Source organism: Clupea harengus, unplaced genomic scaffold (genome assembly GCF_900700415.2).
Source record: "Clupea harengus unplaced genomic scaffold, Ch_v2.0.2, whole genome shotgun sequence".
NCBI lineage: Eukaryota > Metazoa > Chordata > Actinopteri > Clupeiformes > Clupeidae > Clupea > Clupea harengus.
Genome location: NW_024880468.1, coordinates 1 through 24,941, shown reverse-complemented (window position 1 = coordinate 24,941; position 24,941 = coordinate 1). Strand labels below are relative to the sequence as shown.

Here is a 24,941-nt window from a genome sequence, read left to right as displayed (position 1 = left end):
CCTTGTCCTATTCTGACAATGAATCCATCTAATTTTTTTGCTGGCCAACAGGGTGCCTTTCAGGCCCCAAATAATGCCAATCGTGGCGGAGGTATTTTTCAGTCTTTTACACCGCAGGGCACAATTAACCCCCCACAGAATGTTAGCTTTGGACAGACGTCAACATTCGGCCAGTCATCTGCATTTACTCAGCCGTCAGCCTCTGTGTTTGGACAGACCTCTGGACAAGCCTCTGTGTTTGGACAGACTTCAGCGTTTGGTCAGACTCCATTTGGTCAGGGTGGAGGTCTGGTTCAGAGCGCTGCACAGACTCCAGCCTTTGGACAGTCTCCTCTGGGACAAACCACTACAGGGTTTGGCGCTCCACCATCTTATGCACAGTCAACTGGACAGAGTCAGAGTCAGAGTTTGATGTTTGGACAAACATCTGCGTTTGGACAGACCCCTGCGTTTGGACAGACAAGTGGATTTGGTCAGCAGACCTCTGGGTTTGGCACTCAATCAGGGATCTCGCAGGGAGCGACAGGCTCCTCTGGGGCGTCTGGTGGAGCCCAACCCATGAGCTTTGGCACCAAGCCATCCTTTAGCCAGCAGTCTGGCTTCTCACAACCCACAACAACACCCACTCCTTCATTGAATGTCCAGAATGTTGCCCAAAATAGTGGCTTTGGCATGTCTGAATTCAGCTTCAAACCACCCAGTGAGGCTGTCTTCAAGCCCATCTTCAGTGCAAGCCCAGAACCCGCTAACACTCAAACTTCATCTGAACCCTTTGGGGCATCTAAGTCTGTTCCTACCAGCATGGACAGCAGTGGACCAGCTAGCACTGGATTCTCTCTTTCAGGTGTCCAGACAGGAGGGCTGGGCTTTAATTTTTCCCAGCCAGCCGCAGCGCCGTCAATCTCTGTCCCAGCTGCCGGGGCCCCTCAGAGGGAGATGCTCCCCACCAGCAGCAGCTCTGCCAGCAGCCTGCAGTTCACCTTCTCTCGGCCTGCTGTGCCATTGAGCAGCAGCACCAGCGTGACCCAGTCGACAGCTGTCCCCAGCAGCCCGTCTTCCTTCACCTTCTCTGCTAAAGTTCTTCAGCCACAGGCCGAGTTAGAAAAGTTTCCCTTTGGCGGGGCCGGATCCAGACAATTGGCTTTCGGAGCCCCCCAGGTGAAGCCTGAGGCGACAGCAGGCTCAGAGGTGAGCCGTGGCACCGAGGAACACTCCGGGGAAAGTGCGTTTGGCAACTTCGGAAAAGGAACGAAACGGAAGGAGGAGCCAGATGACCCCACTGCTGCTCAGGGAAAGACAGCCAAGGTGGAGGTGGATGACCAAGGTGCAGCAGCCGCTCCAAGGCAGCCGTCAAAACGGCCCCTTCTGCGGGGCCGTGGACCAGCGCAAGGGCTCTTTGGGAATGCCATGCGTGGTGTCCTGAAGTCGTCCGTTAATCCTGTCAAGAGGCAACCTCCAAAGGAGGACGGTCAATCCCCAGAGTGGGGACAAACTCAGAGGCCCGATCCCCCAGCCCCAGCTGCACACACATCAGCTCCTCCTCCCAGATCCCAAGCTCCAACTCGGGAAGTTCTTGAAAAGGCAGATGAAATGGGTGAGTGGGTTAACCATGACTTGCACATCTTTTCTTGCTCTCCGGTATCCTCAATTTGATTTGTATTACAAATGAAATGTCCTGATCTTGTCTTTTTAAGGCACACTTGAAGATCCGGAGCCTGAGGCTCAGACCCCCAAACCCGGAAAGCGCCGCCAACGGCAGGAGAGCTCAGACAGCTTAGGGGGTCTCTCTCCCACGGACCTGACAGCCCTCCAGTGCAAGGGCGTCCCTCCCAACCTCAACAGGAAAGATGTCATTGAAAAGCATTTCAACCGTTTTGGGAAAGTGCGTAGAGTGTTCTGCAGAACTCAGAAGAATTTAGCCATTGTGCACTTCCAGGATCACGTGAGTCATGAATACATATGTTTTGTTTACATACTATAAAATCCTCATACTAGGGTCATACTACACTAGTGTGTGATGTCACTGCTTTTATGGTATCTTGTTCTTATATGTCTGTACTGTCTTGCCAGGCATCAGCAGCAAAAGCGAAGAAAAGGGGCAAGATGTTGCATGGAAATGAAATTAGCCTATTCTGGCAGCGGAAGAAGCAAAGTGAGTCACACAAAGCTGTTAACTTGGCTGTAAAACTCAACATTTAAGGCAGACTCCCTCTGCATTGTGGTCTTTAAAATGATTTGCTTTGCACAAAGCACATTCGGTTTATTGCTGTCGTTTCTGGTCTCAAAAGGTCCAGCAGAGAAGGGTGCAGGGTCCTTTGAGGGAGAGGACCCTGGAAGTGACACAGTGGAGGAGGACGGGCTAAAAGGTTTTCAGGCCTCGCCTCTCCGAAGGCCTCAACAAAGCAAAGGGTGAGCAAATGTGTTTCCCTTGTTTTCTCTTACGGAATCATATCTGTCATGTCATGGCATCTGTCTCTGTTTGGATTTGCATTCTGTCCATTTGGGTCTTTCATTAGATTCTACCTATTATTTTTCTATTGGACTGTATAGTGAAATATTTCATCATATGCGACTTAAAGCTGTTGCAGAGCCATTGGAAGTGACTTTGTTGTGTGTTTTTTACTTTGTGATCTATTTCTCAGGTCTCCACTAAAGAAGTCTGCGATAGCCAAGGCTCTGCAGTTTGAGAATGACCCACAGCAGGAGTCCACTTCCGAGAGTTCTGAGCGCTCAGTGAGCAGCCTGCCGTCCTCACTCTTGCACCTGATTGGTCAGTTGGCAGAGACGGCAGAGGAGAAATACCGCCTCCTCGAGCAGAGGGACAAGATCCTCCGACAAGGTACCCACTCCTGGGATTGCAAGTATATCGTCACACAATCAGATACAAGATCAGATACTGATCACCTGATTGGCATATGCCACTGATCTGGTCAGGCATATTCATAATAAGTTGCTGATGTTATGTCACACCTATTACTGCCTTTTCCCTGATGTGGAAATCTATAGTCATAAAGGGCCAGAGGTTCTCTTCTGAGATGTGTAAGGACATTATGAACAAATTGTGGCTCTTAAGACAGCATTTCTAAATGCCTTAAGTAGTTCATTAATATGTTGTTGTCAAGTCCTTTGTTCACTTAGGTTAGTTTGTGTTGGCATATGGAGGTCAGGCATCATATAGATTGTTTTTTTTACTTTGGCAGGTCGGCCCAAGAGGACAGATCTGGATATGTCCAAGGTGTTTGTGGGGACGTGTCCTGACATGTGTCCTGAGAAAGAGCGCTACATGAGGGAGACGCGCAACCAGCTCAGCTCCTTCGAGGTGGTACCCGAAACTGAGAAGGTGGGTTCCATCCACACACTAGTCAGACTCAATGGAACGGTTTCTCAACATTCTACCAGCCTATGTGTACTGACTGTTTGACTGCTAAGGACGTGTCTATGCTGTCTATCAGGTGGACCACTGTGCATCCATCAAAGAGTATAGCAGATCGTCGGCCGACCAGGAAGAGCCCCTCCCCCATGAGCTGCGGGCACTTCCTTGTCTAAGCATGACCATGGACTACCTGGTCACACAGATCATGGACCAGGGAGAAGGCAACTATGGCGACTGGTATGACTTCTTGTGGAATCGAACCAGAGGAATTCGAAAGGTTGGTGAAATTTGAAGCCATCACAACTGAATATCAGCAAATGAAATATGTAACATGAATTGGCTATTGAATGGTAAAAGTTAGGGCAGCTCAAAATACACATTTTGGAATAAAGGAACTAAAGGAAACATGCTTTGCTTCCTAAAATGGCCCTTCAGGTTATTGCCATTATTATATTTATAGTTATTAGTATCAGTGATCTAGTTAAATGTGAGACGGTTATAAAATATGAGATGTACTCATTGTTCTTTGCCACCTCTTCAGGACATCACCCAGCAGCACCTGTGTGACCCCAGCACGGTGTCCCTGATTGAGAAGTGCACACGCTTCCACATCCACTGCGGCCACCACCTCTGCCAGGAGCCCATGATGTCCTTCGACGCCAAGATCAACAACGAGAACATGACCAAGTGCCTGCAGAGCCTGAAGGAGATGTACCAGGACCTGGACACCCGTGAGGTCTACTGCCCCAACGAGGCTGAGTTCCGCCAGTACAACGTCCTGCTCAAGATGAATGATGGGGACATGCTCCGGTCAGTCTATCAGCCTGCTGGTTTCTCTGTCGTCTTAGTTATCGCCTGTCATCTCGTGTATTTAGCACCCAGCCTTCTGCTTGTAAAAGGCCATGTGTATCTTTCCGTTGATGGGTTGTGTTATTTTTTGTCTCCCAATGCAGAGAGGTTCAGCAGTTTCGTGAGGAGGTGCGGAATTCTCCCGAGGTGAAGTTTGCGGTGCAGGCCTTCGCAGCTCTCAACAGCAATAACTTTGTTAGGTTCTTCAAGCTGGTGAAGGGTGCCTCATACTTGGCAAGCTGCCTATTACACAGATACTTCAGTCAGGTATGAAAATGGTTCTAATTACTGTGCGATGCTGTTAGATTATAGCTCTTCTCAAATTGCTATCAGGTCTTAATCTTTGATTTTCAGAGTTGTTACCTTTGTTGTCTGTGCGTGTATAGGTCAGAGTAGAGGCTTTGAGAGCTCTCAACCAGGCCTACACCAGTGGCCAGAGGCCCACCGCTTTCCCCATCGAGAACCTGGTCAGAATGCTAATGTTCCGTAACACGGCTGAGGCTTCAGACTTCGTCCAGAACTACGGCCTCGCGATCAACGAAAAGTTAGTCAATAGTCCTGTCCTCACACACATCAAATCTGAAGAACCCTGTTGTTTTTCACTTTTGTACTTTGATTTCATTATGACGCTTGTTTGCATGATTTACTTTGAGAAATGATGAACTGCGCGCTGATGTTGTATAATCAGCCATCTAGAATATGTTTTTAGTCACAAAAGTGTCTTGTACACATTGTGATGGGAATGTGGTGTTCTTAATCTTGTGCATTGGGATGTTCCAGCATGGTGGAGCTCAGCCGCACGACCTTTCAGGAGCCGGACCTGTCGCTCCCTCAACGGAAATCGCTGGCCATCGAGAATAAGCGGACGGTGCTTATTGGTCAGGTGGTGAATGGTGGGCCCCTGCCCAACCCGCCCCAGCACATACCCGTCTGCAGCTTCGACTCCCAGCACAAATACAGGGGCGACATACTGGCGACCGAACCAGCGCCCTCTGGAGGTCGAGTTTTAGGAGGTGAGAGCATGACTGATCATCGCTGGTCCTACATCTCCTCGATAATATTTGCAATACATTTTTTTTTTTCTCCAAATTCAGCTAATTTTTCCTTACGGCCCTGTAGCTGTGTGTCTTTGTGTGCGCTCTAAAAATATGACAGTCCTAGTTCTGTTAATGGGAAACAAACAAAGTGGCTCATTTCAGAATAGGGAGCGGTGTATTTGATTGGCTTGATTGGCTTCAACAGTAATAGCTTCTCATTTGGAATCGCATGGACAGTGGAGTGATGGCCTGTCGGTGCCCCACTCACCCCACTCCTTTGTCTGTCGTTGTAGGTGTGCCCTTCAAGCAGGAGCAGAAGCCTGCGCTGGAGTCCGAGCCCAGGCCACTGCTGAAGCCCAGGCTGCAGGTGGAGCCCCGGCTGCTGGCTGAGCCTCAGACTGCGGTGGAACCAACCCAGCCTGATGATGCTGACGGGTCGGAGCAGCAGACCCAACCAGCAGCCCTGCCGGTCCCTGCTCCGGAGCTCCAGAACCTCTTCCAGCCCATAGAGCAGCCGCAGCCCGACAAGCCTCCATCACCACCCCCCAAGCCAGAGGTCATCTACTCAGATCAGGTGAGCTGCCATAGGACCCATGATTATATGTAAACCCATGTTAAGTCATCGTCAACAGGCTGTCATTGAATAGGCATGAAATATCTTTGTGTATCCCGCTGCAGTGTTCTGTAGGACTTCAGAAACATTTAGTAAAATTGCTTCTGACGATGTAATCTTTTGCCTGTTAGGACATCATGGCAGAGGTGGAGTCCGTGGTGGAGGAGGTGCTGGTGGCTGAGGTGGCAGGGGTGGCCAACGCCGGGGCAGAGTACATCTCCACAGCCCTCAGGTAAGACTGACTGCCAAACAGGCCTCTCAGACTCTGGATCTGTGACCTCGAGCTCAGTTACGTCACGGTGGTTTTGTGCTTCCAGTGTGAGCGGTGTCCAGTTGGAGGCGATGGTGAGCGAGGTGGTGCACGAGATGCTGAGAGACGTCTCTGCGTCCGAGATCCTCGCTGAGAAGGAGCGCATCGCAGCGGAGAAACACATGCTGGAGGAGGCCAGGTGGGACTCTTATCCATCCTTAACCCATTTTGAGTTCTGCTGTACCCATTGAAGTGCTCTGACCTCCCATCTCTGGCTCTCTCCACCAGACGGAAGCAGGAGCGCGAGGCTTTGCTCGACGTCTTCAGCGGTGACCTCTGCCATGAGATCAGTGAGGAGGTCGTGGTGGAGTGCATCAAGGAGACGGCCGCTTCAGAGATCCAGTAAGCGCACGTTTGCCAGTCATTTGAACACTGGTTGTAGTCTTTTAAAAAGGACTGGCTGGCTGTTTCAGCTGCACATTTTTTAAAGATGCGTCTTCATGACGCGATAATAGAAACTCTTTTGGTTTATCAGGACTGATTTATAGAGGCGGTGGAATGGAAATGATGTACCATGTTCAACACAAATATTCGCAGTTAGCCCAGAGATATAGGCTTGCAGCTCCAGTCTAGGGTGATGCCACTTTAAAGAATTGTTGCTGAGAAAGATAGGCATTATTGTTATGTATTGCATCGTATGGTATGTTGTAAAGGTTGTGTTGTGCTGCTTTCTGTTAGGTTGGCTCTGGAGGAAAAGGCGGCATGCGTGGCTCGCAGCTCCCAGGCCGTGTGTGACAGCCTGGTGGAGGAGACACTGGTGCTGGAGCTCAAGCAGCTGGCTCAGGAGATCCTGGATGATGAGCTGCAGCGCATCCGCAAGTTCATTAAGAAGTGAGTCGCGGCCACCTCTTTGCTCTTGTTTGTGGTTATAGGATATTAGTCAGCAGGTTTGCACACATGTACACCTCAGACAGTAATGAGGGTGACTTTTTAACCTCACACCCTGCCCCTGAAAATATCTGTGGAGGACACCGTTAACTGCATTTTCAACTCCATTTGTCCCTTATTCTTCCTAGCAGTGTCATAATGGCTGTGTGTGTGTGTGTGTGTGTGTGGCCTCTAGGTGGCGTGATGTGGTGGCTGTGCGCCGGCAGCTGAAGAGACAGATGCGAGGCTTCCCAGCAGCCCCTTGTTGTGTGGACCCCCGCTTCAAGCTGAGCGCCCTGGCCCCCAGCGCCCCGCACAGTCCCTCTCTGGACAGCCTCGCCAAAGGGCTCGTCAACCTGGGCAATGCCGGAAACATGGCAGTGTCCTGCATTAGGTACTCGTATCTATCAACTTAACTTTGACGCTTAATGACAGTGTTTTCCCAGGAAGTGATTTACAATTATTATAGGGAACGGTGATTTTTGGAGTGCAGCCAGATGTTGGTGTTGCTCTCTGTGTAGGGACAGAGCTGAGTATGTGTTTGGAATAGATGGTCATTTCTTTGTTTTCTTGCAGGCTGCTGAAATTTAGGAAGGAGGCACTCCACCAGATGAGGGTGAACTTCTTCTACCGTCAGCTCCTCAGGTAAGGATTGAACAATACAGTAGACAGCATTGTACTCTACATTGTCTTTACACTAAATTATACTGTTTTTTTTTTGTTTGTTCTTTTGCTTAATTTTTTTAAGTGAATGTGTCTGGACTCCTCTTGACTTGCCCACGCTGGTGGCTGAGAGTATCCCAAACCCACCGGACAGAATTTTCTGGAAGGCTATGCTAATGCTGCCCAGCAGTCACGAGAGCAACGCCAGCGTCACAAACAGGTATGAAGGGAACAGCAAACAGACTTAATGTCGGGGTCAAGAATAGGCACGAATACGTCTGTCAAAGGTCCAACTCTCATTTCTCCTCTTTCCCCTGCTCTGGCACTCAGCATTCTGACTGACTGGCTGGAGGCTAAGTTCAGTGGGGGAGAGGAGAGGGTGGAGAGCAGTGACATGCCCCCTGCTGGAGCACTGCAGACGCTCACCATCAGTAACGGCCTCCGGGAGCTGGACCAGAGGACACACAAAGTACACGTCTGCATTAAGGTAGCGTAGGCTGATCGTCTCGTTAAAAGCCGTCATTATCCAAATAGATTTATGTTTTAAGGAACTGGAAGAAAATTTAGGTGGGGCATTTAAGTGTGGAAATAAAACAATGAAAGTTCATTTCCAAAATGAACCCTTACTCACAGACCCCCACACAGACAACACATTCCCTCAGAGCTCCAAGGTCTTTTAAGCCTAATTGATTACTTTTATGTTACTGACTGACTATGATGGGTTGGCTCTGCTGCGTGATGACTGGTGTCTGTTGATCAGGTGAGCCGCGGGCCGCTGGGCGAGGAGGCTCAGGCTCAGTTGGAGGAAGGCAAGGAGCTGCTGGGCACCAACGCTCTCCTGATGCTGCTGCCCTCCAGCCCGGGCTCTGGGCGTCTGGGGCAGGAGGAAGAGGATGACGAGGACGAGGACGTGTCCCTGCTCTCAGCCTTGCTCCAGCTCAGGCAGGTCCAGCAGGCCAGCAGCTGGCACGTCCCCATGCCCCTGGCTGTGGTGGTGCCCGGGCACCTGGGCGAGGGCGTAAGCGACCAGAAGCTCAAGGAAGGTACGAGAGCCGGTGCAACACCCTCTGCCTGCAACACTTAACAATTTGAATCATTAGTGGTAGTAACTGTTGTCATAGCAGAAGTCATAGTCTTACACTTACAGCTTTAGTGCCTTACACGGCTCCTCTCTTTTCCTCACTGTGTCTAGATCTCATGCTGAAGGCATTAGTGGATGATGGACTCATTTCAGAGTATACGTTCATTCGCATCCCAGACACCACCAATGACATGCAGGGAACTGAGCAGGTATGTCTACTCGTGTTGTAGTTCAGTGAAAACATTTAGTTCTCCCCTTTCATCCATTTGACCAAGTGCTCCTGGTAGTAATCCTTGTGTTCGGTATACCAGGTTAGCCAGGCGGTGAAGTGGCTGGTTGCCCACTCCCCAGCGGCCTCCCTGCTCACCTCTCAGACGCTGGTGGAGTTTGTGGAGGCGGGCCTGTGCCGTGAGTTCAGCTCCAGGCTCTACCGGGACAAGCAGGACCGGATGCAGGCCGGGCTGCCCTGCCAGGACCCAGCTCCCGTCATTCAGCTCTACAACAGCGTGCTGCTCTTCCTGGCTGGCCTGGTGTCCTCCGAGCAGCTGTCCAACATGTCCTGGCCCCCCGCCGAGTTCTCGCTGCCGGAGACCAGAGACCTGCTGCCCCATCTGGACTGGAACTCCCCGCTGCATCTGACCTGGCTGAAGAGGGCCATCCTCAGCCTGCAGCTGCCTGAGTGGGACCTGCCCCCAGTGACTGGTGAGCTTGGATCTGTAGGTGTGGGTGTCAGGGTGTGGATGTGATCATGCTAAGGTCATTAGTTGATTTACTTATTTATCTCCGGGGTCATGTGGTGATGAAAAGTATTTGAATGCATTTTTTCAAATATTATGTTAGTTCATATTCTTTGAGGGAATGATTGAAGAAGAGGTAGAAAATCTGCTTTTTAATATACATTGCATCAATCATAAATCACATAAATCATAGGCAGTAGTTATATTCTCGTGTGAATCACTGTAAACAGACGATCAGATGGGTTCATTCAGCGTGTAAATGAGGAGATATAATTGAAGAAAAAACATCTGTGTCTTCCTCTTGTGTCTGCTCTCCAGCCTCCTGGCCGTGCCTGTGTGCCTCCATATTCCAGTACGTTTCTCAGATCCCCTCCTCCCGCCACAGCCAGCCCCTGCTCATGTCCCGGCTGGAGAACCTCCTGGTGAGGGTGCGCTCCCAGAGGCCACAGGACCAGGACGAGGACCAGGACGAGGATTTGAAAGCAGGCCCCTCCTTCCACCACATGCCCTGGGATGAGATCATAGCTCTCTGCATAGATCACCGGCTGAAGGACTGGCGGCCCCCAGAATGCCCTGTGTCGGAAGGTGAGAGAAGAATGGGAGATGCAAAAAAAAAATGGTGGTAGGGAGATGGTAGGGAAGATGGTAGGGAAGATGGAACTTCCATGGTGACATTTCTCGTATTCCACAGATGCCGTGACTGAAGATGGACAGATCCTGGTGTACTTCCGGAAGGAGGGCTTGCGTGACTTTGTGCCTCCATCCAGCTGGGAGGCAGCTGTGAAACGCACACATCAGGAGAAGCAGCAGGAGTTACACCAGTAAGACAGCAGAGCTTTTTGGAGAAGCGGCTTTGATTTAAAACAGCCCTTGTCTCTGAAATGAATTTTGAATGGTAGAATCTAATTTGGGACTTTAACTGGGTGCTAAATGTTTCAGATTGAATTCTGAAGGAACAGAAGGACTTATTCAATTTGCACCGTTTTGAATGAGAATCTCTAACAATTTTGTAAATGCATTAGAATAGACGTGTGGGAATAAATTAATTAATGAATTAATATGTTTGTCCTCCAGGTCCAAAGCCGACTCCAGACCAAGTTTCACCCCACCCATCCATGCACTGAGACAGCGTTTGTTCCAGAGTGTGATGGAGGTAGATGAGGCACCCTCTGAGCTGGACGTCACCCAGACGCCCTCCGCCCGGGAGATGCTGCCCCATCGTCTGCTCTCTGGCATCGAGCAGGAGAAAGCCCACAGCCAGAGGTCAGACTCGGCCCCTGCAGCCTATTTCACATATGCACAATAGAAATGGTAGTTGGAATACAAATAAGTGATTGAAATGATGACATATTACAAATGTTAAAAATAAATGTTGTCAATGAGAAATGAGTGATTCATTGATTTGGTCAGGTAATGGAGGCAACTGTCCACTGCTTTTGTCATCAGCTTGCAGTGCAGGTATTGGATGGATGCAGACAGAGACCAGCAGATAATGACTGATTTATTGTCTTGACCCACTAGGTTTGAGGAGCAGCTACGGCGTTGGCTGGACGGAGACTCTCTGGACACCCCCTCCCTCCCCCTCTACATCCCCTCCTCACTGCTGATGCTGCCGGACCTCATGACCCACACTAGGAAACCCCCTGCTGCTGCCGCCTTGGCTCAGGATGCTTCACTCACACAGGTTCGCCTCAAGCAGCAGGACCTTCTGCTCCATAGACACCAATGGCACCTTCTGTCTGCTTTTACAGGCAAATTAGTTGTTTGTTCCATGTCATCTGTGCTGTTGATGTTGAACTGTTGGAACAGTTGACCGTGAATGATTGAGTTTTGTGTTTTGTGTTTGTAGGCAACTGACACTGATGATTTGGAGAAGTCTGGCGGTGACCGGCTCAGGAATGCTCCTCTATCCATTGCCCAGCGTATTCAGGATCTGAACCGAACAATCGCAGCCAGTCGACAGGAGGAGCTTGTACTTGGACTTACCCTCAGTAGCCTGCTGGATATAGTGGAGGACTGAATTAACTCTTTCCCTTCACTGTCCACAAATGATGCCTTAGAAATTGCTTAGAAAACCTTCAAAAGCATTGAATGTGCTTTATTCTGTTTCAGACGCTGTTATTCAGTTGTGTTTTTTTTTTGTTTTGTCAATTTAACCAATACAGAACTGCATTGTATTTTATTGTTAGGCATATTTTTGTTTTTAGCAGATATTGTTTTCATCATCAAGAGAGTATGGGAGATTAGAAGCTCCTAGTTGGTGGTGGAGTGATATTTTAAGCATATTTGGTTTACTTTATTAATATTCAGATAATTGTCAAATTACTTTCAATGTGTTGGTTTGTGTATTTGTGTTTTGTATTTTGTATTTAAGAAGTAAATAAAAGTGTAATTTTTGTACTGTGTGGCTGTTTATTAACATGTTGAGTAGCTTGAATTTTTTTTTTCTTCTCAATCTTGTTTATGATTTGCGTTGTATGGTGGGGATACCCATACCCCGCCCCTTACTCCGCCTAGTCGCATTCTGATTGGATACTAGCTCCTCTGGTCATGTCTCTCCATGCTGAAACCTGTTCGGAAGGTATCGCGTTGAGCTGTGGGAGTCGTAGTCCATAAAGAGTTTCTGTGTCTGCCAACTGTGAAGATGCCTTACGAATTAGACTACATATACATACAGCATTACGGTCTAGGGCGTGACTCAACGATCAGCTGAAATTTGAGCCCCCCTATCTCACTCTAAAATGCGGGCCTCTCAAATACTTACAGCCGAATGATGACGGAAGGAACGTAAGTAAAAAGTTGTTTTAGGAGACATGTAAGCTACTTTTGTTTCTGGAGTAACTTCGGCAGCTATTTTAATATGAGGGGTAATACCATGCTCAATTTAAGAGGCACTGGCACTTATATCCTACCGAAATAATGCCTTCCTAATTCACTGAGTTTACATGAAAATGTCACTAATTATACTCTGTGCGTTGTATTCCCTCATAGCCTTGTTTAATCTTTGTTGGGAAAGAATGTTGCAAGTCACCTGCAAGTAAAGCAGGCCTAGCATTGATTTTCGATTTGCACATTGTATCCGACCAAATCAGGTGTCTACGGAGACGAGGAGGTCCCTATAAGACAGACCCCGCCACAGATCTCACCCGTTGGCGACTGAGTAATGTAGAGGGCAGGCAATGCTGGAAGTTCCTGGAGGATGAAGAGTCCGCGGAGAGGGACCTGAGCGTGCTGGAGGCGTACTCACTCGGACTAGACACGGTAGATGTTGACGCAGAATTTCACAATATTTCCATTGAGATATAATCATGATCACATTTTCAAACCAATATAAATCTCGAAATATAAATGTCTACCCTATCTTGGAAATATGCAGAAATAGTGTGCAAAACATCATGGCTTTCAACTTTGTGAGAGGATAACTTCATCAAACCAACAATAAGTCTAAGTAATTGTCTTATTTACATTTATTTTTACCCCTTTAATTTAACCTTTACACATCATACCCACTTACTCTAGGGCAAGTTCATCCCTGACTTCCCTGCTGCCCAATCTGCTGTGGAGGCAGCTGTGAAAGGTATGGAGTTCTACAGCCACCTGCAGGCTGAGGATGGCCATTGGGCTGGGGACTACGGTGGACCTCTCTTCCTTCTGCCTGGTGAATACCAACACCTCTCACACCATACTCTATCATCTTACATGTATTCACTATCAAGGGATTTTGTGTTGTGTTTGTGCATTTGGAATATTATGTGGATGTCATTAGCCTATTGCTCCAAATTATTTGTTGTTAATTAAGTTTTTTTTTTTTTTTTTTAAATCAGTTCTTCATAATTACAACACCAGCATCCACACACTTTTGTTTCACTGCATATTAACTCTGCATGCGTATTACTGTTGTTACTAGGCCTGCTGATCACATGTCACGTGGCCTCCATCCCCCTCCCCGATGCCTGGAAGAAAGAGATGGTGCGCTACCTGCGCTCAGTGCAGCTTCCTGATGGAGGATGGGGCCTGTGAGTACCACTTGTCTGGGCAATTTCATTTCATTAGACCAGTTCATCACATTATCTCCGTAAGACTATCCAGCTGTACTGCTGCATAGATTAGTGCATGTCTGCATGTGTTTATACATAACACTGTAATATGGAACACTGGAACAACTGTTCATTTTCTGATAGACATATTGAAGACAAGGCAACTGTGTTTGGGACAGCCCTAAGCTACACTTCTCTGAGGATTCTGGGGGTTGATCCTGATGACCCAGATATGGTTCGGGCAAGAAGCAACCTGCACAGTAAAGGTCTGAACTCCTTACATTCATGGACAGGGCTTATTGATGTTGCTCCTCACACTGACAAAAGCTGTAGACAACTCTCTCATAATGCTCTGTCTCACAGGTGGTGCAGTGGGAATCCCTTCATGGGGTAAATTCTGGCTGGCCATTTTGAATGTATACAGTTGGGAAGGCATGAACACTCTTCTGCCAGAGATGTGGTAAGCCTTCCAGTCTCCACCAATGTAAAGAATGACCAGCATTCCTATTTGTGTCATTGTTTAGATGTTTTCTGAGTTTCACTGGTTTCGGTACTCCATTCTCTGTTCCCTTAGGCTGTTCCCTACATGGATGCCAGCACACCCCTCCACCTTATGGTGTCACTGCCGACAAGTGTACCTGCCCATGAGTTACTGCTACGCTGTCAGACTTTCTGCTAAAGAGGATCCCTTAGTTCTCAGCCTCAGACAGGTGCACTGATTCTTCTTCACCAATAGGGGGCAGCACAGAACCAACTACTAGCCTCTCCTGACCCCCTTCTCTGTGTCTCTCCCAGGAGCTGTACGTTCAGGACTACTCCACCATTGACTGGCCGGCACAGAGGAGCAATGTTGCAGCCTGTGACATGTACACTCCTCACAGTACCCTACTCACAATGGCATACTGTTAGTATTTCTTCTGTGCCAATACAGCAAATATTGATCAGCCTTCGGTCTTGCAAGCCCAGTGTGTAAATACACATAAAAAATGCTATTTTACAGTGGTAATGAACGTGTATGAGGCCCACCACAGCACCTTTCTGAGAAAGAAGGCAGTGGAGGAGCTCTACGACCACATTCAGGCCGACGATCGCTTCACAAAGTGTATCAGTATTGGCCCTGTGAGTAAAGACCCATCCACCCACCCACGCATGCAGGGAGGCAGGACTGACAGCATGAGTCTGAGTCAGGAGAAATTCCCAGTCAGATTAATATTGAGTAATCAACTCATGTAACCCAAATGACTCACTTCCTTAAGTAGGCTTTCACCTCAGGATCACTTTCGACTATTTTGAGGTTGTGTTTTAAGTGGTTCCTTTTGAATGATGTTCCTTGTAACATTCATGTTGTCATTAAATGACAAATCAACTTGAGATAAATCTCTTGAGATAAAAAAAGTGTTTCCTTATCCTTTTTTTCTTTATCTTCAGATCTCCAAAACCATCAACATGTTGGTACGGTGGTATGTGGAAGGGCCAACCTCCCCTGTCTTCCAGGAGCACGTGTCCAGGATTGCAGACTATCTTTGGTCAGTCATGCTCCTACCCAGTCGATTTGTTATAACACCAATAGTGCAAAAACCCAGTGCATTTTTATGGGTGTAAAATCGTGAGTGAAAATTCTGTTTTGTGTTTTTCTTGTTGTAGGATTGGTCTTGATGGAATGAAGATGCAGGTGAGCTAAAACCAAATACATCTATAATTCTATCGTTTCAGCAAGGCTTTGGCCTATCGTCATCATATGAAAAACTCACAATAACATAATTGATATCTTAGGGGACCAACGGCTCTCAGTTGTGGGACACTGCCTTTGCTGTTCAAGCATATCTGGAGGTGATGTATGAAATAAAAGTGCTAACGGTTAACTTTGTGATGTAATTACTTAAATGTCTGTATAAGTTTTGGCTTCAAGTATTTCTTTAATTTCACTGTTCTTTCTTGAATAACTGTTTGCATTGAAACAGTAATCATTGCTTTAATGGAAATGCTTAAAGAAATCGATGAATGCTGACTGGATGTTTTAGCCTCACCCTAACATTCTTTGTGTCCCTTCCCTTTTATTCCCCTATGCAGGCCGGGGCGCAGGACAACCCCAAGTGCACTGGAACTCTCAGCCGTGCCCATGAGTTCCTCGACCTCACTCAGGTGTGGGCGATGTGTTGAACTGATAAAGCCCCAGCCTGTGTGTCCGCCCAGCATACCAGGACACCATGCTGGTGCATCTCTGTTGTGCATTCCACCATGTCTCTCAGTCCTCTTCTGGAACAAAAAATGTTTTTGTGACGTGGAGATGTCAGTATGTGGTTATCTTGATAAGAGAGGGCGGTGTACAACAACAGTTGTCTCTCTTGTTTTTTTTGTTTAGATAAAAGAGAACCCTCCCGAGTATGAGAAGTACTACCGTCAAATGAACAAGGTACACATTTCAGAAAAGATGTTAAAATTTCATGAAATGATTAAATTGAGAATCATTCTTACTACAGTTAAGATAAATATAAAAACTCTCTCTCTCTCTCTGTGTGGTGTGTGTGGTGTCTGCGTGTCCGTGTCCGTGACCGATGCAGGGTGGTTTCCCCTTCAGCACCAGAGACTGCGGCTGGATAGTGGCCGATTGCACTGCTGAGGGCCTGAAGTCTGTGATGCTGCTGCAGGAGCAGTGTCCCTTCATCACCAGCACAGTCCCAAAGGAGAGACTCTTTGAGGCTGTCAATGTGGTGAGCTGTGCAGAGGCCATGACGCACGCATCTCCCTACTGCATTTAACGCTGAGCTGTCTTTGCTTCTTCTAAGGCTTCCCAATGCAGTGTAGCCTATTTAGAGCAGCCATTTTAGATTACACCTTTTATCTATATGATTGAAGTGGGATAGAATGCTCACTGTGTTTGATCAGAGGGGTGTTGGATCTAATTCCATGGGTTTTGGCATCACCGTATGCACCTGCGTTATTATTATTATGAAGTCATTGGTCACTGCAGAAATATTCCTCAGATCCTTCAGCTCTAATGAAAGTGCTCTGCAGCCTCTAAGTTTGTGGCGATATGTGTGTTGTAGCTTCTCAGCATGAAGAACTCTGATGGGGGGTTTGCCACCTATGAAACCAAACGTGGAGGGAGGTTACTGGAGCTCCTGAATCCCTCTGAGGTGTTTGGTAAGTCATGACTGCAGTCATATGTCACAGGATGAAGGATAGACATCGTTTGTTGTCCTTTCCCTTCGTGGATTAACTTCATTTCTGTTCATCTGGCAGGTGACATTATGATTGACTACACATATGTTGAGTGTACCTCAGCTGTGATGCAGGCTCTCAAACACTTCCAGCTTGCCTACCCCGAGCACAGAGTAGAGGAGATCAGGTGAAACACTCAGACACCTGAATAATATCTATTCTTTACAGCATTTACCCTGTAATAGTATCTTAGCAATTCTATACTGTATTTACCCTGTAATAGTATCTTAGCTATTCTATACTGTATTTACCCTGTAAAAGTTCTGACCCTCTGCTCATCTGATCTACGCCATGCTGACTCAGGTCTACTCTGGAGGAAGGACTGGAGTATTGCAGGAGAGTGCAGAGACCTGATGGATCATGGGAAGGGTATGAACTCATTTCAACCCAGCATCACCTCATGTGCAATATGTGGCAATGATCCGGGGGCGATTACGACATGTTTCTCTTTCTCTCCGTCTCTCCCAGGTCCTGGGCTGTGTGTTTCACTTATGGCGTCTGGTTTGGCCTGGAGGCGTTTGCATGCATGGGTCATACCCTCCAGGAGAAGTAGGTTGAGATGTCTTGTGATGCAACTTTCCATTCCAGCCAGCTATCCAGTTCCTCAGTGTGTTACCTAATGTGTGCTAATGTGTAATGTCATGATATATTATATGAAGTCAGGAAAAGAATACACACAGGGAGTGTTGAAGTCATTACTCTCACATTCACATTCCTTACGCCTTAATATGTACACCATGAGAATGAGAGCAGAGCAGCCCTCTCCTGTATTTCCTGGTGGTCATGGTCCCCCTCTCTTCTCTGCCCCCCCCCCCCCCCCACTCACAGGCCGGCGCGTGCGGAGGTGCTGGGTGCCTGCGACTTCCTGCTGGCCAATCAGATGGAGGACGGGGGCTGGGGGGAGGACTTTGAGTCATGCGAGCAACGGCGCTACATGCAGAGCAAGAACTCCCAGATCCACAACACCTGCTGGGCCCTGCTGGGCCTGATGGCTGCCAGGTAACACCAAACAGCCGCGTGTCAGCGACAGTTGACAGCGCGTAGGTGATGATAGATTGTGGAGAAATGCGGTTCTGGATTGCTGCCAGGTCATTTTTTGTAACCTATTGTTCTCCGAATGTTTGTGCCATCATGTACTTTCAGCTGCCCTGATGTCCGAGCCATTGAGAGAGGAATTAAGGTTCTCGTGGACAAGCAGCTGCCTAATGGAGACTGGCCACAGGTTAGTCTGTCTTTCCCAAGAGACTTTATTTCTATGGGTGTCACTGGAGTGTTGGACCTCACACAGCTATGTAAGAAACCACTTGTAATAGGACACTATTGTGCAGTACCTGCCAAAATAAATATAATTTGATTCTGTAACCTTAGGAACTGTTTTGTTAGATAACGTATTTTCTGTCATTGCCGTCATTGAGCATTTTGTTCAGTCCTTGATGTGATTTAGCTGTGACAAGGCCTTTTACCACCTGTAATTATTATGTTCTCCCTCCCCTGTCCTTTGTAGGAGAACATTTCCGGGGTATTTAACAAGAGCTGTGCCATAAGCTACACGTCCTACAGGAACGTGTTCCCAGTGTGGACCCTGGGACGCTTCTCACGCCTCTACCCCTCCAGCCCCCTCGCTGGGAAAGTCAAGCTGTGAGGAGCACACCAGGAGGATACAGGGGGACCTGGTGATGTCACCTCCTGCTCCTCTTCAAAACAAACCTTTTGCTGCTACTGAAGGAATAGTGTATCATAACTGTATCAAAACTATTGAAGATGTCTTAGATGAAAACTAATTTCTTACTCTGCAAACCCAGGCCTTCCACACCTGGACATATTTTGTGTTTAAAATGTTTAAAGGGTGATTAAATAAATTAATTAATAAATTAATTAAATAAATAAAAAAATAATTTTGTACATTGAAAATGGTGTGACTTTGGTGTTTATTTGTCCTTGAGCCCTCTCCACCCTCTGTCACACCCCTAATCATAAAAAGCTCCCTTCTTTGCTAAACGCTAGACACACAACTGATAACTAAGAAATAAATAGATTTATAGTCATGCATATATCAGTGCGATTTGTGATTTTTTTTTTTGGCAGATCCAATTTCATGTGTGCTATAAAGCACTCACCCCTGATCTCTGAAACAAGCTTACTAATTTTTAATTATAACTGGCATTTGATGTTGTCCATCAAGCTTCGTTGAATATGAAATATAATATGTATTTCCTGAAAAACCATTAACTAATCGTTTGCAGTAAGAACAGGCTATGCTCCATAGAAGTTACTTTTTAGTGCAAAGAATCATTTGAGTAGATATACACGAAACAAGTGAATAACATCATTAACTCATTTCAGTTAATTCTTTAAATTATGTCAGTGGTTCCTTCGAACGCCACTGTAAAACATCATTCGGTTTCTTTATAGAGCCATAAAAGTTAACAGTATTTCAAATGATTTCTGTTCTATTACAATATTGCTGAAAGATCAGGATAAATATAGCTTTAAATGACTCGAACAATGTCTGAACAACCAAGAGAGAGTTTTAGTTCACCTGAGATGAAGGTTAAGATCCCAAAGATTCCACCATTAATTTATGTGAGAAAGATCAACATTGTTGTGTTAGATATCTTAAAAAGTGTAAAGTTCATGTAATGCAAATATGCAAAGCCCCATTCACACTGAAAGATTAACACAGTCAAGATTCATCAGTAAAGCTATTCAAGCTAAATTATGCCTGGATGAGCAAGAACAGTAAGAGGTTTGAGAGATTTCAATACAGAGCTTTGCTTTGCAAACACTGTACACTGTTGTATAATCCATTTTCCTGTTTAACCCAGGAACAACCTGCTGAACATTCCCCTATCTGGCCATTTGAAGCAGTCAACAGAATGAAAGACCAATGTAACGTGAGGAGTGGTTGCAGATGGAATGTTGATTTTGGCTAAGTGACAAGTGTATGAGGCAGGGAGGGCTTGATGGATGGGCATCAGAGTAGAGACCTGAAAAGACTAGGGTCAGTCATCCCTAGGCGAGGCAATGATGAGTGATATTGAGCAAGTCTTTCGTTTTTCTTAAAATTTTCCACTTCCTCAGACAATGCTTTGTTGTTCTTCAGTGAGAGTGCCAACAAGATTGTGTTTAACTGACAGCACACTGTTTTACCACACAGCTCTTTACTCTTAAATACAGGCCTTAGGAAAATATTTAGGTAAGTTGCAGATAATGTATACTGAACATTTGACTGTGTCACAGATTATACTTTTGTACTGAAGGTTTTTCTTTTCTTCCTAGCCTTAATCTCTTAATCTCTTTTTTGAAGCCAAGATATGAATCATTTAGCAAAAGGTCATGGGGTTCACTTCAAGTTAAGAAGACGTACTGAACCGATGTGATACACTAGACTGCTTATTACCAAAGATACTGAATGTAGAAGTATAGTACTATGCAATATTTGTCTGAATTTTACTTTCCATCATATTTCTGATCAGGGAATTTGTGGAAAAGACAAGGAAGTACTGTCTCTACCAGTACTTTATTGTGAGGCTTTAATGCCTGTAAACATACTATCACAATAACAATTTGAAAGTAAAATGTTAATAAGAAATGTGCAATAACTGAACAAATAAGCCACATCCTCCAACCATAACGGCATACACACAAAGTAACTGCTGAATATTTCACTGAAAACTCCCAAACATGACATCCACCTATCAACACGCACAAGACCCAAGGGGGCTGGTGAGAAGGCGTGGTGTGGTGTGGTGCCTATAACTGGCATTGCCTCCAGCATGACACACACAACTAAACTTCTGCATCTTGTAAGTATCCACCTTTTTGCAGCCTTTGCTCCTTTGAACAGAATTGTTTTAGTCTGATTATTTTGCCATAATACAGAGATAAGTCATTGTGATTTTGCACAGCAACTTTACTCAGCTGGTATAACCAGACTTATTTGTTCTGGGTAAACCTGATTAGATTCTTGGGATATTTTCAGGTATTACACAGAATGAGCACAAACTTGTGTGCAGTAGTTATAATAGACTAAATCCAGCAGAACAAAGCTTTCGTTTCATGTGACTTTAATGTGTGCTAGCCAATGCACCATGTCCTCAATATTTGTATTACTGTATTGTTTTCTTGTTCAAACTACTTGCAGCCAAGTCCGACCGGTTAGATGGGATCTCTGGTCAGTTTATAAAGGGTGTGTCTGGGTTTCCTTTGTCCCTATATTAATCCTGCCTGTTATATCTTTGCAGATCTGAACACAAGTATGTTTCAAGACCATAACCCTAAGGGGTCTGGTTGTCAACCGCCTGTGGTCCAGCAGAGTGGTTGCCAGGGAGGCCAGGGAGATGGACATGGCCACGGACATGGAGATGGACACGGACATGGACACGGACACGGACACGGACATGGACATGGACATGGACATGGTCACGGTCACGGACATGGGCACGGACATGGTCACGATGTGGATCACGGGCACGGACACGGGCACGGGCACGGTCACGGTCACGGTCACGGTCACGGACATGGTCACGGACATGGTCATGGACATGGTCACGGTCATGGTCACGGCAAGGTGTGCTCTCTCATTTAAATATCATATGAATCTGAATATGTATTTGAGTATTGACCCTCAGCTTTTAATAGAGTGCATGGGGGACAGGAGTGTGCCTGTTATTTCATCTGAGATTCTGAACCATTGTGTGTTTTCCTTCCCAGAACTCTGGTAGCAGCAGCAGCAGCAGCAGCTCCAGTGGGAGTGAAAGTGATGGATGCGGAGGACGCCGCCGCCGACCCCGCCGCCACCGCCGCCACCGTGGCCAACGCCGTAAATGTTGCCACAAGTGCAAACATGGCAAGTTCAAGTATGGCAAGAAGAGGCAAGGAAAAGGAAAGGTAAGATCTTAATGTTTGCAAAACACTTGTCTTGCTCAGAATGCCTATATTTGTAATAATTAATGTAAAGCATCCCCTCTAAGCAGTCCCCTTAGAATGAATGAGACTTTGGTCACTGTTCTTCCTGCATCAATCAATGCTCCATAAAAGACCATAGCTAACTCATGTGATCTTCTCCACTCTCTCTCTGTCCCCACGCAGCACTCTGGTGGCAGCGACTGCAGCAGTAATAGCTCTGATTCAGCTTAGAGCGTCAACACGAGGACTGCCTCGCCAAACAAGTTCCAGGCACTGCTCTTCACTCTGCACATTTGCAGTCATAAAATATCTATGAAAACAAAAAACTTTTATGGTTGTGCTTACCATCAAAAAGTGTGTCATTGCATTATGCTCAACTGGTATCAAGGCTGGTGTAATTTCAAATTAATTCAGAATTCAATAAAACCTGATCCAATACATTTGCTGAATTTTCATATTTGATGTTTCTTGTGTCATCATGTGTCAGTTTCTTTGGCCCACAGCATGCAAGAAGTATATGAAGTAATATAATATAATAACTACTTACTAACCGAGAGTGAGGTCATGCCGGGCAATGTCTATCAATATCGCTCATTTTGAAGATGACGTCAGAGGGAATTACGGATCCTTATTAGACCAGCGAGTAGGGCAATACGCGGCTGGCATGACTACCCATCAGCCAATCAGAACGCTTGTACTGTCGTTGCCATATATAATATAATATAATATGTAATATATAATATGATTAATACTAGAAAATGCATTTCCTGAAGGAAATACCAGTGCATGAAATGCAAAAGTTAAGAAAGGAAGAAGAAAAGAAAGAAGAGTGAAAGAAGGAAAGAAGAAAGTAAAGAAGAGTAAAAGAAGGAAAGAAGAGTGGAAGAAGGAAAGAAGAGTGGAAGAAAGAAAGAATAAAGGAAAGAAGAGTGAACAAGAGTGGCTCTGGATAAAGACAGTAAAGAGAGACAGTAAAAAAAAGGAGAGAAAATGGAATGAAGCAGAGAGATGGAGTGTGAGAGAAAGTAGAGTGAGAGGGATAGAGAAAGATGGAGAGAAAGATGGAGAGAAAAAAAAAGTAGAGAATGGAAGGTGTCTCTTAATGTTCCTAGTTACAGTTGAATGGAGAGGGACAGAGAGAAGAGGAGCCTTGGAACCTTGGCGCAGGTGTCAGTGAAGCACAGGTGCAAGCCAGTTTAAAGACCCTTTTATGATGTCGTAATGGCCCAATGTAAGTCAATAGGAAAATTTGTATTAGTTTTTCTTTAATATTTTAAAAAGTATAAAGTTTAGAAAAATGAAAAATAAGTGTCCTTTACAAGACCTACGCGCCAAAGTTTTAACTAAGTTTCTAAGTTAAGCGGTTCAAGCTGAATTAAGCGCAGAAGTTCGGTACAAAGAATAATAATAAGTATAAGAAGCCTAGGAATAACAATACAGGGCATTTCATGCACTGTAACTAGAAAATGCATTTCCTGAAGGAAACACCAGTGCATGAAATGCAAAAGTTAGGAAAAGAAGAAGAAAAGAAAGAAGAGTGGAAGAAGGAAAGAAGAAAGGAAAGAAAAGTGGAAGAAAGAAAAAAGAAAGGAACGAAGAGTGAACAAGAGTGGCTCTGCAAGACAGTAAAGAGAGAGTGAAGAGGGAAAATATTGAAAGAAGGAGAGAAAATGAAGCAGAGAGATGGAGTGTGAGAGAAAGTATAGTGAGAGGGATAGAGAGAAAGATGGAGAAAAAAAAAGTAGAGTATGGAAGGTGTCTCTTAATATTCCTAGTTATACAGTTGAATGGAGAGGGACAGAGAGAAGAGGAGCCTTGGAACCTTGGCGCAGGTGTCAGTGAAGCACAGGTGCAAGCCAGTTTAATGACTCTATCATGATGTCATAATGGCCCAATGTAAGTCAATGGGAACATTTTTATTCGTTTTTCTTTCTTCTTGTCTTAAAAAGTATAAAGTTCAGAAAAAGGAAAAATACATAGCATAAGTGTCCTTTACAAGACGACAAAGTTCGAAAGTTTCTACGTTAAACGGTTTGAGCTGAATTAAGCGCAGAAGTCTGTAAGAAGAAGAATAAGAAGAAGAATTATAAGAAGCCTATGAATGACAATGCAGGGCATTTCATGCACTGTAAGAAGTATAAGAAGCCTAGGAATAACAATACAGGGCATTTCATGCACTGTAATAATGTAGATGCATTTAGATTGTTGCTATATCATTAACGCACGTAGGGTGGCAGTGTTGCGGGATGAAGTGTATAGCGTCATATTGGTTTCTTGTCGATGGTGCCTACGTCCCTATACGCCCCCATCACGTAAGTGAGCGCAACCAATCAGTAGTTTGATACTGCTCGGAAGACAAGGGAGCATAGCAAACTCACGTTGGCTCTTCGAAAAAGAAACACAACGTACCACAATGTCACTAACAGTTTTGAAATCAGCATTTAGGTGAGTGTGCAGCAGATGATGATCATCTGCAATTTTGTAATTTAGGTAAACACGTCACGCTGCATCTGCTGGCATGCAAAGTAAAGGCCAGCTCTCGCAAGGCAACTGTTAGCTATTGGTCCCAAATTTGTCTGAAAGCTTTTCAAATCATGACTTCATTGTAAACAAATGTTAAGAGAAGACTTACTATGTTATCCGCTGTTGTCAGGGTATTACTGCGAGACTGTGGTTAAGTAGTTGACTATTTAACAATGTACGTAGCCGTACCACATTGTCCTTACCATAGTGAAGGAATGAGGAAGAAACGACAGGTGTGTCAGTCTGTCCTGTAACAAAAATACATTGTTGGCAAGTATATTTGGTGAGATAAATACTTATGAGACATATGTAACATACATATGCTTACTTTATCAACTGAGCTGTGAACTATGAACTTGAATGAAAAGTAACCTTCTCTGTGCACTACTTGCCCTGTATAGACTGAAGACAATCTACAGATTGCAAAGGATACAAGGTCATATGGTAAGTTCACGTTATAAAAATTGAGATCCCTCACACTTTGACCAGCCAGTGCCATTGCATCAGATATGTCAAATTGTGCACTGACTCAAGTCCCATGTTATTATTGCTTGCCAGATGTCCAGTCATGCTGGAGCTGAGGTTCTCTCTGAGAGAGTGGGTAATGCAGGAGTCGTCACACTGAACCGGCCCAAGGCTTTGAATGCACTCAATCTCACCATGATCAGACACATATACCCACAACTGAAGGTGAATGGTGATCTCACACTATACACTTCTG

General features: G+C 45.7%; 2 protein-coding genes and 1 long non-coding RNA gene across 3 annotated transcripts; all 3 read left to right on the top strand.

Annotated features, from left to right (window-relative positions):
- The first annotated feature begins 10 nt into the window (after positions 1 to 10).
- LOC122132215 (minichromosome maintenance complex component 3 associated protein) lies at positions 11 to 11,927 on the top strand. The gene is made up of 28 exons (XM_042707043.1): positions 11 to 1,594; positions 1,695 to 1,942; positions 2,071 to 2,152; positions 2,289 to 2,409; positions 2,643 to 2,839; positions 3,201 to 3,340; positions 3,453 to 3,650; positions 3,915 to 4,183; positions 4,327 to 4,489; positions 4,609 to 4,766; positions 5,003 to 5,235; positions 5,553 to 5,833; positions 6,004 to 6,104; positions 6,190 to 6,321; positions 6,411 to 6,524; positions 6,861 to 7,013; positions 7,246 to 7,443; positions 7,626 to 7,694; positions 7,798 to 7,932; positions 8,043 to 8,199; positions 8,473 to 8,755; positions 8,905 to 9,002; positions 9,105 to 9,495; positions 9,849 to 10,115; positions 10,222 to 10,351; positions 10,605 to 10,793; positions 11,052 to 11,214; positions 11,380 to 11,927. Exons 1-28 carry the CDS (start codon positions 19 to 21, stop codon positions 11,548 to 11,550), a joined length of 6,417 nt encoding a protein of 2,138 aa, XP_042562977.1. The 5' UTR covers positions 11 to 18; the 3' UTR covers positions 11,551 to 11,927.
- Positions 11,928 to 12,051: 124 nt separating this feature from the next.
- lss (lanosterol synthase (2,3-oxidosqualene-lanosterol cyclase)) lies at positions 12,052 to 18,895 on the top strand. The gene is made up of 22 exons (XM_042707044.1): positions 12,052 to 12,317; positions 12,623 to 12,791; positions 13,050 to 13,188; positions 13,438 to 13,546; positions 13,712 to 13,833; positions 13,931 to 14,027; positions 14,142 to 14,277; positions 14,363 to 14,471; positions 14,568 to 14,686; positions 14,996 to 15,093; positions 15,212 to 15,239; positions 15,341 to 15,397; positions 15,638 to 15,709; positions 15,930 to 15,980; positions 16,129 to 16,278; positions 16,615 to 16,711; positions 16,811 to 16,916; positions 17,093 to 17,158; positions 17,258 to 17,338; positions 17,618 to 17,788; positions 17,933 to 18,011; positions 18,294 to 18,895. Exons 1-22 carry the CDS (start codon positions 12,301 to 12,303, stop codon positions 18,429 to 18,431), a joined length of 2,211 nt encoding a protein of 736 aa, XP_042562978.1. The 5' UTR covers positions 12,052 to 12,300; the 3' UTR covers positions 18,432 to 18,895.
- A 5,123-nt stretch (positions 18,896 to 24,018) lies between these two features.
- LOC122132217 lies at positions 24,019 to 24,815 on the top strand. Its single transcript, XR_006152181.1, has 3 exons — positions 24,019 to 24,142; positions 24,622 to 24,664; positions 24,779 to 24,815. It is a non-coding gene; the product is annotated as an uncharacterized LOC122132217 (long non-coding RNA).
- Positions 24,816 to 24,941: the final 126 nt, after the last annotated feature.

Coding starts and splice junctions, on each gene's coding strand:
- LOC122132215 (XM_042707043.1), top strand. CDS start 19: ATGAATCCATCTAATTTTTTTGCTGGCCAACAGGGTGCCTTTCAGGCC. Junction 5,236..5,552: donor TGGAGGTCGAGTTTTAGGAG/GTGAGAGCATGA, acceptor CTGTCGTTGTAG/GTGTGCCCTTCAAGCAGGAG. Junction 10,352..10,604: donor AAGCAGCAGGAGTTACACCA/GTAAGACAGCAG, acceptor TTTGTCCTCCAG/GTCCAAAGCCGACTCCAGAC.
- lss (XM_042707044.1), top strand. Junction 13,547..13,711: donor CCTGATGGAGGATGGGGCCT/GTGAGTACCACT, acceptor ATTTTCTGATAG/ACATATTGAAGACAAGGCAA. Junction 15,240..15,340: donor TTGATGGAATGAAGATGCAG/GTGAGCTAAAAC, acceptor TTGATATCTTAG/GGGACCAACGGCTCTCAGTT.